General features: G+C 38.7%; 3 protein-coding genes across 5 annotated transcripts; all 3 read right to left on the bottom strand.

Annotated features, from left to right (window-relative positions):
* Positions 1-3100: 3100 nt before the first annotated feature.
* LOC307121245 (UDP-glucuronosyltransferase 2C1-like) lies at positions 3101-4687 on the bottom strand (the record flags this gene model as incomplete). Its single annotated transcript, XM_079808778.1, has 1 exon — positions 3101-4687. The coding sequence occupies one exon, from the start codon at positions 4685-4687 to the stop codon at positions 3101-3103; it is 1587 nt and encodes a 528-aa protein (XP_079664904.1).
* Positions 4688-5256: 569 nt separating this feature from the next.
* On the bottom strand, positions 5257-14234 carry LOC307122167 (UDP-glucuronosyltransferase 2A3-like). The gene is made up of 2 exons (XM_079810083.1): positions 14184-14234; positions 5257-7171 (listed from the first exon to the last, which is right to left on the bottom strand). Exon 2 carries the CDS (start codon positions 7156-7158, stop codon positions 5584-5586), a length of 1575 nt encoding a protein of 524 aa, XP_079666209.1. The 5' UTR covers positions 7159-7171; positions 14184-14234; the 3' UTR covers positions 5257-5583.
* Positions 9084-14282, bottom strand: ugt5a1 (UDP glucuronosyltransferase 5 family, polypeptide A1). Of its 3 annotated transcripts, XM_079810088.1 has the most exons (3): positions 14184-14282; positions 13709-13788; positions 9084-11297 (listed from the first exon to the last, which is right to left on the bottom strand). In XM_079810088.1, exon 3 carries the CDS (start codon positions 11282-11284, stop codon positions 9725-9727), a length of 1560 nt encoding a protein of 519 aa, XP_079666214.1. In that variant the 5' UTR covers positions 11285-11297; positions 13709-13788; positions 14184-14282; the 3' UTR covers positions 9084-9724. The 3 variants fall into 3 exon arrangements, with proteins under 3 accessions (XP_079666214.1, XP_079666213.1, XP_079666215.1); XM_079810087.1 differs by lacking the exon at positions 13709-13788; XM_079810089.1 differs by lacking the exon at positions 13709-13788 and having other exon boundaries at positions 9090-11226.
* Between the last annotated feature and the right edge of the window lie 128 nt (positions 14283-14410).

Raw genomic sequence — 14410 nt, 5'->3', positions numbered from 1 at the left:
GTAGTCTCGTGCTGAATGCGTGAGAGGGGCAGCCCTGGTGTGGGGTGGGGGTGTTGGATGACTAGGATCCTCAGATGAGTAGGCTAACGTAAGTGATACATTTGTTTAGATAATTTTCTTAATTGTTTTTTATTTTATTTTTAAACTTGAATATTTTTGTGTTGTTAGTTCAATACATTTAATAGTGCATTAGTAGCTTATCCCATAGGCACAGTAGTTTGCTTCTTTAGTTTTCCTTCACATGCCACACACTCTAAAAAAATGCTGGGTTGTTTCATTGGGTTTAATATATAAACGTAAAAATGTAAACCAACGGTTGGGTTTGTCCATATTTAACCCAGACCTGGTTGAAACAACCCAGCCTTTTTATTGAGATCTCTGATGAAATCATGTCCTCATGTTCTGATATCAAAGAGACGCAAAATTCAGCTTTTATGAAGTTCAATTGCTTTTGCAATATCTATATTTTTTGTTAATATTTTATAGTTTTCACATGATTTTATAAAATTGTATTCATTGGTTTGTTAAATACACACAATATTGCTGTTATTATTGTATTATGTTTAATACAGTATATCTTCAGTTTAATCATAAATGCATTCTGAAAATCTGTAAAAAAAAAAAAAGTCTCTTATAATTATTGTGCCAAAAAAAGCTCACGCCTCTGAAAGTAATGATTTTAGACAAAGCGCTCTCACGTCAGTGGTGATGAAGCGTTTTGAGAAGTGTATGGTGTCGATGCTAAAAGCGGATGTTACAAGTAAATTATATATACTTCAGTTAAATAACCAAGAAGGCAGAGTGACAGGTGAGCAGATAATAGAACAAACACACTGAGGAGGGTGGAGTGATGCATCTTTATTGATTACCTTCAATGAAAAAGAATCAAATCAGAATTAATTTGCTATGGATATTTCACAAATCACAATGATCAAGAGAATCTACACTCACCTAAAGGATTATTAGGAACACCTGTTCAATTTCTCATTAATGCAATTGTCTAATCAACCAATCACATGGTAGTTGCTTCAATGCATTTAGAGGTGTGGTCCTGGTCAAGACAATCTCCTGATCTCCAAACTGAATGTCAGAATGGGAAAGAAAGGTGATTTAAGTAAATTTGAGCGTGGCATGGTTGTTTGTGCCAGATGGGCCGGTCTGAGTATTTCACAATATGCTCAGTTACTGGGATTTTCATGCCTTGTTGATGCTAGAGGTCAGAGGAGAATGGGCCGACTGTTTCAAGCTGATAGAAGAGCAACTTTGACTGAAACAACCACTCGTTACAACCGAGGTATGCAGCAAAGCATTTGTGAAGCCACAACACGCACAACCTTGAGGCGGATGGGCTACAACAGCAGAAGACCCCACCAGGTACCACTCATCTCCACTACAAATAGGAAAAAGAGGCTACAATTTGCACAAGCTCACCAAAATTGGACAGTTGAAGACTGAAAAATGTTGCCTGGTCTGATGAGTCTCTTTTTGAGATTTCTTTTGAGACATTCAGATGGTAGAGTCAGAATTTGGCATAAACAGAATGAGAACATGGATCCATCATGCCTTGTTACCACTGTGTAGGCTGGTGGTGGTGGTGTAATGGTGTGGGGGATGTTTTCTTGGCACACTTTAGGCCCCTTAGTGCCAATTGGGCATCGTTTATATGCCACTGCCTACCTGAGCATTGTTTCTGATCATGTCCATCCCTTTATGATCACCATGTACCCATCCTCTGATGGCTACTTCCAGCAGGATAATGCACCATGTCACAAAGCTCGAATCATTTCAAATTGGTTTCTTGAACATGACAATGAGTTCACTGTACTAAAATGGCCCCCACAGTCACCAGATCTCAACCCAATAGAGCATCTTTGGGATGTGGTGGAACAGGAGCTTCGTGCCCTGGATGTGCATCCCACAAATCTCCATCAACTGCAAGATGCTATCCTATCAATATGGGGCAACATTTCTAAAGAATGCTTTCAGCACCTTGTTGAATCAATGCCACGTAGAATTAAGGCAGTTCTGAAGGCGAAAGGGGGTCAAACACAGTATTAGTATGGTGTTCCTAATAATCCTTTAGGTGAGTGTATATACTGTCCAGAAATATTTAATTGAGTGATAAATCTATAATTTTTAAGTTGAGTCTGTACTAATTCATGGTTAAAATCTGTACAATTGGACAGTTATTCTGGTATTTTAAATTTCAACTTATTTCTAACCATCAAGTAATACCGCTTCAGTAGTAAGTTGAGATGTTACATCTGTAAGCCACCGTTGGGCCAAAACGTTCTCTTTGCTTAACCATTCCGTGCCAATCAGGCCCAGTCGGTACGGATGTGGTTTCATTTCTCACTGTGGGGCTGATAACGGCAGCTCTTTGAAATGTAATACAAATGTGTCTGTCCTTGTCTTGGTAACACAAGAGTTTACAGATGATATGAGATGTAAATAGTGACCTCATTATGGAGGATGATTCGATTTTTTTTAATTATTGTTATTGTTAATTTGTGTTTACGTACCTCAAACAGCACACTTAGCCAGAGAAATGTGTTAACCAGGCAACAGACCAGTGACCAAATCTGATTTTCAACGTCACTACATGCACTTTACCACCACGGTTCAGCACGGTTAGCCAACTGTGCTAAGTATTCTGGGCCAATAATCGTTTGTAGTACCAGGCTCAAGTGGAAATATAATTGGAACCACTCCTTAACGTTCTTAGAAACATTCAGCACTAAAAGCAGCTAATGATCGATTCAGGTCAGGGAGGGATAACACATCATATACACATGATCAGATGCCTCTTTATTGCAGGGTGTTCATAAAATTAGATAAGAGTTCAGCAAAAGCTAGTAGAGAGAAGTCATTCACAATTCTGTTGACTCAATCATAAACACAAATACAAAACTAATTATATTGTATGGGATTCATTTGAGCCCTTTCACTGATAGATGTGAAGGATATTTGTCTCATGTATTGGCCTAAAACATTGTTTCTTAAAACCAATGAAATGTTTAAAATCATTTACAAACGCACTTGCTGTCAGGAAACAATCTGGACACATGTAAAATGAACTGATATTTCCAGCCTCTACTATTCACGTTTGAATACTGAATAAAACTAGTTTTTGTCTAGTTTCACTGAATAAAACTAGACAAAAATATCTGATTGTATAAACAGTCACAAATGCGAATATGAAAACTGTTGCCGTTAGAGTCAAAATAACATCTATAGAGTGGTACTCGATCCAGGACATTCTGAAAGACTGTGTTCGTAAATGAGGGGCTCCTCTATTCCTCATGACAAACTCAATCCAGAAGACGGCACGATCAAGAGGTTTCATTGGCTGGTCGTGGTGCAGTTTGGACAGTCTCTGCATGTTCTCCCTGTAAGATGGGTTATGCAAAACCTCCTTTAATGCCTCTAGAAACACATTCCTGTCCAGAGTTGCAATATCTACAATTTTTGCTGTTCCCTTTGCTTGCATCCTGGAGAGATTGTCAGGTTGGTCAAAAGATAAAGGAAGGCCCACAATAGGCACGCCATGGTAGATGGCTTCCTGAACTCCGTTGGTGCCTCCATGTGCAACAAACACTTCAGTTTGAGGATGTCCAAGCAGGTCATTCTGAGGGAGCCAGTCCACAATCAAAGTATTATTACCAAGGTTGGCAGGCCGTGGTCCTGTGTGTCTCCAAATAACCTTTTGAGGCAGTTGGGCAAAAGCTGCAGCAATCTCATCGTTGATTTCACTCAGAAGCTGACCGAAAACAGTTCCTAAAGTCATGATGATGACCCCATGCTCTCCTGAGCTCTGTACAAAATTCTCAAGGTCATCTGGAAGTGGCTTAGCTGGTTTGCACTGGAAGCCGCCCATGTAGACAAAATTTGGCATTGTGGGTCGTGGAAACTCAAACGTGAAGTCGTTTCTCATGAGCCAGATGTCGGCGTCTTGGAGGAGGGAGTAGAAATCAACATCAGGGCCAAAATATTTCTGGGTGAACTCTTGGTAATGATAACCAAAGAATTTTGGATTTTGATAAATAACAATCATATAAACCATCACATTCATGACTCTTTGACTGAATGTCATCTTGTCGGTTAGTTGTAATGCTGGTATAGGGATATATGAGAGAGGAGATGGAGCTACAACAAAGTGACCTTCTCCATACATGGTCCAACGGACATTTAGTACAAGAGGGAGGCCAAGACGGTGTGCTAGTAACACTCCACCTCCAAAAGCAGGATCCGCCAAAACAACATTATATTTACCATCCTCCAGTGATTTCATCAAGATCTCATTTTCGAATATCATGGCTGTCATATTGCACACTTGCTGATGAACTTCTGAGAACTTGCTGTAAATCTCCTGAGCAATTTCCATTTCGAACCAAAATGATCTTCCATGTCTCTTGATCTGCAGTAACCGGGAAAGCAACATTACCCAAAAGTCAGTGTCAAATTCACCAATGTCTACAGTAATGGAAGTGTAGAGAGGAGACTCCTCTTCAATATACCAGCTATTTGAACCTCGGACCACGGTGATATTGTGACCTTTTGAATGTAACTCCACAATAAGGACCTTCATATTGATCCAGTGGCTTCCATCCACAGGGACGACCAGAACTTTACCAGCATAACATCCTGATAGAGCAGATAACAAACCGAGAAGGGTGGAGTTATGCATCTTCATTGATTACCTTCAAAGAAAAAAAAAATCTGAATTTATTTATTGAATAAATGATACTTCACAAATTACAACGACCAAGAGAATCTGCATGACTGTCCAGGAATATAATGGAATTGAGTGTGAAATCTGTAATGTTTCAGCTTGATCTGTACTACTTTATGGCTAAAATCTGTACAATTGGACAGTTATTCGGGTATATAATATTAAATTATATTAACTTATTCCTTGCCATCAAGTAATGCCGCTTCAGTAATAAGGATACACTGTAAAAAAAATTGTTGGTTTAACTTAAAAAAAGTAAGTAACCTGTTGCCTTAAAATTTTGAGTTCATTGAAATTAAAAATTTTAGTTAATACAAAGGAGATTGGTTTAATCAACAGAAACTCAAAATATTATGTTATCTGAACCACATTGATTATCTAAGTTGATTTGACAAAAGAAAAAAGTGATAAATCATGACATTTTATGTTACATCTGTAAGTCACTGTAGTTTGCATCAATGACCGATTTTACACAGTCTCAATATGTATAAGAGTCAGGGAGTGATAACACATCATGTACACATGATCAGATGCCTCTTTATTGCAGGGTGTTCATAAAACTTTGTCAGATAAGAGTTGAGCAAAAGCTTATAAATCATTCACAATTCTATTGAATCAATCATAAACACAGAAACAAAATTAATTAAAAGTCCTAATAAGATTGTTTTACACTATCAGCAAAAAATGCAGCTTAAAACTAACAATATAGAGAATATTTAATTAGTTCTAAATTATTATTTCCATCATGCATTGACTAAAACATTGTTTCTTAAATCCATTTAAATGTTTTAAATAATTTAAGATTCACAAAAGCACACTCAGTGTTGTAGGGAAACAATTTCCAGCCACTACTATTCACGTTTGAACTTCTTTCTGAATAAAACTAGACAAAAATATCTGATTGTATAAACAGTCACAAATGCGAATATGAAAACTGTTGCCGTTAGAGTCAAAATAACATCTATAGAGTGGTACTCAATCCAGGACATTCTGAAAGACTGTGTTCGTAAATGAGGGGCTCCTCTATTCCTCATGACAAACTCAATCCAGAAGACGGCACGATCAAGAGGTTTCATTGGCTGGTCGTGGTGCAGTTTGGACAGTCTCTGCATGTTCTCCCTGTAAGATGGGTTATGCAAAACCTCCTTTAATGCCTCTAGAAACTCATTCCTGTCCAGAGTTGCAATATCTACAATTTTTGCTGTTCTCTTTGCTTGCATCCTGGAGAGATTGTCAGGTTGGTCAAAAGCTAAAGGAAGGCCCACAATAGGCACGCCATGGTAGATGGCTTCCTGAACTCCGTTGGTGCCTCCATGTGCAACAAACACTTTAGTTTGAGGATGTCCAAGCAGGTCATTCTGAGGGAGCCAGTCCACAATCAAAGTATTATTACCAAGGTTGGCAGGCCGTGGTCCTGTGTGTCTCCAAATAACCTTTTGAGGCAGTTGGGCAAAAGCTGCAGCAATCTCATCGTTGATTTCACTCAGAAGCTGACCGAAAATAGTTCCCAAAGTCATGATGATGACCCCATGCTCTCCTGAGCTCTGTACAAAATTCTCAAGGTCATCTGGAAGTGGCTTGGCAGGTTTGCACTGGAAGCCGCCCATGTAGACAACATTTGGCATTGTGGGTCGTGGAAACTCAAACGTGAAGTCGTTTCTCATGAGCCAGATGTCGGCATTTTGGAGGAGGGAGAAGAAATCAACATTGGGGCCAAAATATTTCTGGGTGAACTCTTGGTAATGATAACCAAAGTATTTGGAATTTTTATAAAGAATCATTACATATGTCATCACGTTTTTTACTCTCTGACTGAAAGTCATCTTGTCGGTTAGCTGTAACCCTGTAACAGGGATATATGAGAGAGGAGATGGAGCTATATCAAAATGGGCTTCTCCGTATATGGTCCAGCGGACATTAAACACAAGAGGGAGGTCAAGACGGTGTGCCAGTAACACTCCACCTCCAAAAGCAGGATCCGCCAGAACAATGTCGTAAGCAGCATCTTTCAGTGAATTCATCAAGGTCTCGTTTTCAAACATCATAGCTGTCATATTGCATATTTTCTGATGAATTTCTGTAAACCTCCTATAAAATTCATCAGCAAGTGCCATTTCATTCCAAAATGATCTTCCTTGTCTCTGCATTTTCAGTAAATTCGGGAGAAACTTCTCCATGAAGTCATCGTCGAATTCTCCAGTATCCACAGTAATGGAAGTGTAGAGAGGAGACTTTTCCTTAATGTACCAGCTGCTAGAACCTCGGACCACGGTGATATTGTGACCTTTTGAATGTAACTCCACAATAAGGACCTTCATATTGATCCAATGACTTCCATCCACAGGGACGACCAGAACTTTACCAGCATAAGATCTTGACAGAGCAGATAACAGGATGAACAAACCAAGAATGGTGGAGTGATGCATCTTAACTGACCACCTTTGATAAGAAGGAATATAACAGAATTAAAAAAGTATACAAATACAATGAGAAATACAATACCTAATATTGCTCTGAAATAATCTGTAAAACTGCAAGGTAATAGGGTGGAAGATATAAAGTCATACAGATTTGGAATGGGTTAGTATATGATTAAACAAATTACATTTTTGGGTGAACTAATCCTTTAAAACAATCAAAAAAGTCTCATACTGCTTCAACAATAAGGCTATACTACATCTGTAAGTTTACGGAATACAGTTGCCACCAATGACAGATTTGTTGGCATCATGGAAGAGGGTGAAAAAATCATGAAATCATGTCTGCATTCTGGAAGAGGGAGAAGAAATCAACATCGGATGGAATTGCACGTTCAGTCTGTAATATTTAATTTAGATCAAGTATTCAGTTATACACTCACCTAAAGGATTATTAGGAACACCTGTTCAATTTCTCATTAATGCAATTATCTAATCAACCAATCACAAGGCAGTTGCTTCAATGCATTTAGGGGTGTGGTCCTGGTCAAGACAATCTCCTGAACTCCAAATTGAATGTCAGAATGGGAAAGAAAGGTGATTTAAGCAATTTTGAGCGTGGCATGGTTGTTGGTGCCAGATGGGCCGGTCTGAGTATTTCACAATCTGCTCAGTTACTGGGATTTTCACACACAACCATTTCTAGGGTTTACAAAGAATGGTGTGAAAAGGGAAAAACATCCAGTATGCGGCAGTCCTGTGGGCGAAAATGCCTTGTTGATGCTAGAGGTCAGAGGAGAATGGGCCGACTGATTCAAGCTGATAGAAGAGCAACTATGACTGAAATAACCACTCGTTACAACCGAGGTATGCAGCAAAGCATTTGTGAAGCCACAACACGCACAACCTTCAGGCGGATGGGCTACAACAGCAGAAGACCCCACCGGGTACCACTCATCTCCACTACAAATAGGAAAAAGAGGCTACAATTTGCACGAGCTCACCAAAATTGGACAGTTGAAGACTGGAAAAATGTTGCCTGGTCTGATGAGTCTCGATTTCTGTTGAGACATTCAGATGGTAGAGTCAGAATTTGGCGTAAACAGAATGAGAACATGGATCCTTCATGCCTTGTTACCACTGTGCAGGCTGGTGGTGGTGGTGTAATGGTGTGGGGGATGTTTTCTTGGCACACTTTAGGCCCCTTAATTGGGCATCATTTAAATGCCACGGCCTACCTGAGCATTGTTTCTGACCATGTCCATCCCTTTATGGCCACCATGTACCCATCCTCTGATGGCTACTTCCAACAGGATAATGCACCATGTCACAAAGCTCGAATCATTTCAAATTGGTTTCTTGAACATGACAATGAGTTCACTGTACTAAAATGGCCCCCACAGTCACCAGATCTCAACCCAATAGAGCATCTTTGGGATGTGGTGGAACGGGAGCTTCGTGCCCTGGATGTGCATCCCACAAATCTCCATCAACTGCAAGATGCTATCCTATCAATATGGGCCAACATTTCTAAAGAATGCTTTCAGCACCTTGTTGAATCAATGCCACGAATTAAGGCAGTTCTGAAGGCGAAAGGGGGTCAAACACAGTATTAGTATGGTGTTCTTAATAATCCTTTAGGTGAGTGTATGTTGCTTCATAAATTGATGCACATTTTCAATGCACAGTTATAATTGATTTACAGTGGGTCTTCATCTGTCTGTCCAAGTATGCATGATCTATCGTGCAATCGATCTGAATGATTATTAAATACACATTGTAAGTCACCTCTTTCTTTCAGAGCATTATTGTTATTGCAACTTTGCAAAAAATTGGACTGGTATCATTTCTGTTCAAAGCCTTTACATGACATTTTAAATAGACAAACTAGTCTTACTGAACACACACTCACACACAAAAGAAACCATCATAATGCCCGGGAAAACTTTTTTATTGTCCTTGCATTGATCCCAGTTATGAAATTTACATATGTTAAGGCTCAAGATTCTACCGACCATAAATACAGCTCTAAATAGTCGTTAGAACATTGTCACTGCAAATGCCTGAATTTTTTCCACAATAAACTCATACAGTGGTTATATCAAGCAGATTTTACTTTCTTTTTCACGAGTTCACACGTACATCAAAGTAAATGGAGTAAAGATTATGCGTATTTGGCGTGCTGTCCGGGGGAGGGCTCCGGGCTCGGAATTTGGCCCGAACCCAGAGTATCCCCCCCATGATGAAGATAGTCTAGAACTAGACTGTATTTTATTATGGATTGTGTTGACGTCTAATGAGTTTAATAAATCAAAGTGAGGAGATGGGGTGGTGGAGGGATGCTAAAAATAAAAACGGTCAACGAAAGAAGGTAAATATGCTGTATATATATACACACACCTCTTATCGTTGATTAAATCGATTGGCTTGATGTGCTCCACCTGTGTTTAATTAGGTTTAATTATCTGAGGGTGCTCCACTTGGGTTTGATTAGGTTACATTATCTGGCGTGCTCCATTGTTTAGATAGGTTTAATTATCTTGACGTGCTCCTCCCGAAATTAGTTACTAAAACTTCACTTGAACAAAACTCTAAAAAGATATCGAATCACAAATATAATCAAAAATGCAAATATGAAAAGAGTCGCCATTAGAGTCAAAATAACATCTATAGAGTGGTACTCGATCCAGGACATTCTGAAAGACTGTGTTCGTAAATGAGGGGCTCCTTTATTCCTCATGACAAACTCAATCCAGAAGACGGCACGATCAAGAGGTTTCATTGGCTGGTCGTGGTGCAGTTTGGACAGTCTCTGCATGTTCTCCCTGTAAGATGGGTTATGCAAAACCTCCTTTAATGCCTCTAGAAACACATTCCTGTCCAGAGTTGCAATATCTACAATCTTTGCTGTTCCCTTCGATTCCATCCTGAAGAGATTGTCTGGCTGATCGAACACTAATGGTATACCCAAAATGGGTACCCCATGGTAGATGGCTTCCTGAACTCCATTGGTGCCTCCATGTGCCACAAATACTTTAATCTGAGGATGTCCAAGCAGGTCATTCTGAGGGAGCCAGTCCACAATCAAAGTATTATTACCAAGGGTCTCAGGTCGAGGACCTGTATATTTCCAAATCACTTTTTGAGGAAGCTGAGCAAAAGCCGCTGCAATGTCATTGGTGACATCTTGTGGAAGCTGAGCAATAAGGGTGCCTAGAGACATGACAATGACCCCATGCTCTCCTGAGCTCTGCACAAAGTCCTCAAGATCATCTGGAAGCGGCTTGGCAGGTTTACACTGGAAGCCGCCCATATAGACGATATTGGGCATTGTGGGTCGTGGAAACTCAAAGGTAAAGTCATTTCTCATGAGCCAGATATCTGCATCCTGGAAAAGGGAGAAATAATTAACATTGGGGCCAAAATGTTTGTGAAAAAAAGAAGTATAGATCGGTTCAGCGATGATTGCAATCTGGAAACGGGTGAAAAAGTAAGTCAAAACATTCTTGACACGTTGAAGGAATGACATCTTGTCCGTTAGCTCTACTCCTGGGACAGGGACATAAGACAGGGGGGAAGGAGCAATGGCAAAATGTCCCTCTCCATGAATAGTCCATCGGACATTGAAAACCAAAGGAATATTAAACTTGTAAGCTAGGATTGTACCACCTCCAGCAGCTGGGTCTGCTAGCACCACGTCGTATTTAGCATCTTGGATTGAGTTTATAATTTGTTCATCTTCTAGTACTCTCTCCATCATCTGCAACATATCTTCATGCATGCTTTTAAACTTCATGATGATTTCATACTCCAGCTGAATGCGGTTCCAAATGGAATACCCTTCTCTTTTAATCTTCAAGAGTTGGCCGATCATTAAACCAAAAAAGTCCTCATCAAATCCTCCTGTGTTTGGAATGGTGATGGAGGTGTAGAAAGGAGACTCCTCCTTGATATACCAGCTGTTGGAGGCTCTGAGCACCGTCACGTTGTGACCTCGTGAATGTAGTTCCTCAATCAGGACCTTCATGTTCACCCAGTGACTTCCATCCAGTGGAAACACCAGCACTTTACCGCCATCTATTCCAAATAATACGCATAAGAAGGACAACAAAACGAGAGGTGCTGAATGATGCATCTTCTTACACTACCTTTAAAAACAAAAGAGAACAAATCAATGACGGATAACAAAGAATTTAGGGATATTTATTAATTTATTGATGAAAAATAAATTCCCAGAACAACCTGTACATTTTACAATTTAAAACTGTAATTTACAACAAAAAAAATTTATAAATCAGCCCTTTTCTGCTGGTTTAGCAAGGCCACCCTAGTGGAAAAAAACCTGTACCAAAATGTAGTTAAAATAAAAAAAATGTCATACTAAGTATACAAAAACTATTTACATATTTACTGTCATATTACTAGAGGCATACTGATATAAATATTATAATTAAGTTTATAATTTTTTTGTACATTTTATTAAAGCCTAAAATATGCTTAATATCATAGTATAATCACTGTATAATCAGTTTTTAATTCATATTGTTAATAATATTTGTTTTGTACTTTTTACGTAAAAAGAAAACCCAACCCGTTCTCACTCCCAAGGCGTCAAAATCTGAAGCATGGTCAAGTGCCTTCCGCGTCACAATAAAGACACTAAAGGCACCCCTAAGCGCCATTTTTCGACACGCAGGGTGTTTTATTGATTTAAATGAGAAACCTTTGGGGTCTAAATACAGACACGTTGGGCATGGGAACGTTATCGTCACGATTAAATTATATATTGGGTTATGATTTTGCCATTATGACATGTTGGAGTGTGATTCTCAATTTAATCAGCCAGCATAATCTTATTGTATCTCATTTTAGACACGTTTGAACATGTAACCCAACCTCATCCCATCCCTCATCCTACCCATTTGTGCATTATATGATATAAAACACAGGATATAACAGGCAGATACGACTGCATGCACAATTTATTCAAAAAGTACAAATATTCCAAGTGTTCCGAGGCCAAACGATTGATTTGTGTGACGAAACTCCCTAAAGCAACCAGCGTCTCCATCCACCGAAGATCATGCACACATTCAAATTTCAAAAATTGCCATCAGAAGAAACGTTACGTCAGATTTCATAGTGAAATTGCATTGGCTCGTGACTAATTGCGTCATTACATCAGCTTTGATTGTAAAATGTAGTTGGCTCTCGTGTGTCTTGTGACCGATTGTGTCATGCTAAAGAGTCGTGTGTATCATTTGAATGAGATATGACTGACTGAGTGCGTGCGTGCGTGCTTTCACGGAGCGGCGTGATCATCATTTCAGAGATTAAAACATTAAGATCAACTGTGTTCTTTACATGAAGATATCGTATGACTTCAGAAGACTTGGAATGCAACATGAGTTAATACTTTTACACTGTTTTGGTCAGTTTTTGCAATAAATACCTGTGTCTGTACTTTTATTTACCTGCTATGTGTTTTATATTGTTTAGAAGTGGGTAGGTTAAGGGCTGGAGTGGGGTTAGTAGCTCCAAAATATAAAAGTAGCCTATAAATATTCATAAAATCATGTCTGCTTTTATAAGTGCAAAGAATTAAACACGTCTTGATCTGACGCATTGGGCAAACAACTGAAATCTGAAATCTCATTGTGACGCGAAAGGCACTTGACCATGCTTCAGATTTTGACGCCTTGGGAGTGAGAATGGGCACGTGATGAATCAATGATCATCACAAGTAGTTTTTCCACAAGCCGATGTACATCTACAAATTCAAAACACCATCATGGTAACACACATGACACTCAAACAATTCAATAAACATTCATTTAACAACATAATATGTAACAAAAAAGCCTAATGAACAAAACTGATTACAAAACTAAAAAGAGACTTATATAGTAGTCTGTATATAATTATTAAAATAAAACCCCATCAAATGTGAATGGTCACACATACAGGGAATTGTGGGAATTGATTTTTACTTTTTACTTCATAAAATGGTTCAGTATATTAAAAATGTCCTCAGTATATAGTAACCAATACAAATTCATTCTGATCTACAAGTCTAATATTTTATGTTATGGATCTGGTCTTGTAAAGCTAGACTTTTGACAGAATAACATCTGGGCCATATTGCAAAAGAATTTATATTTGTCCAATAAAAACCACATGAATTTCCCATTTCCCCCCCCAGATTTCATATGGGAACTGTTCCAAAACCAAGTTTCCCAATGCATGTGCAAAGTGTGTTTCACATGTGTTTGGCACATGCAAAATTCATGTGGTTTTTCTGAATATTTCACTTTGAAAACAAAATGGAATATACAGTTCTGCTTGTGGATGTTTATTTTATTTTCCACTAAATGCCACTAAATTTAAATTTTTTCAAAGACTTGATGCCACCAAGCGAACAAGTGATTCCAATGATTTAGTTCTCAAAATCGCTTATTGCATCAACCTTGTACCCTGTAAAACCAGGTCTACTGAAGTACAATTGTGGCATGGGCATTTTTCCACCAGTGGTTGCAGGATAAAAGTAAGAGGGTCTCACCTTGCGTATGAGTGGTATTAGAATCGGCTATTTGTTTATGTGCAAAGTTATGCAATTCCTCACTACACATGCTGCAACATCTGGAAAAAAAGCTTCATCGTCACGTGCACATCAACAGAGTACATGCTAAAACTTGCAATGTGTGCATTCACCTTTCATAGTAAAAACAGCATATTCGTTTGACATTTTCTGAAACCAACAACATATCTAATTTGGGTTTAAACAATATTTTCATGAGTAAAAAAAAAAAATTCACAAAACTGCTCACAAATTTCACTTATGATGGAAAGCTGGAAAAGTTCTGTGAAGTTGAATTTGGTTTAACAAAGTCAAAAAGAAGTAGCCTACTATACAAGCAATAAAAGACCACAATATTAAATACTGAACTAAGAGTAAAACAAACAAAGAACTTCTACTTTGCCAGAGCAAATCCTATTTTGATTGCATTATATTTTGGGAATATTTCAATCCTCACCTGACAACCTGCAACTACTCCTTGAAGTTCACCTTGGCACAGTGTAGCGTCCAAAACCGTAAACACATTTATCCTGCAGCGCTTGAGCTTATCAAGTGCATTTAGGTGAAGGGTTCCTTTGTATGAGTGAGCACAGCAAAAGCCTATCAGGTGCCTTGAGGCGGGGTCAGTTAAATAATACCACGATAATAAGGGTCAAAAATCTCTGGACCCTGTTTTTAAACCAT

This window comes from Gobio gobio, assembly GCF_949357685.1.
Source record: "Gobio gobio genome assembly, chromosome: 25".
NCBI lineage: Eukaryota > Metazoa > Chordata > Actinopteri > Cypriniformes > Gobionidae > Gobio > Gobio gobio.
The sequence above is the reverse complement of the archived record's forward strand: the minus strand, read 5'-3'. Positions and strand labels throughout refer to the sequence as shown.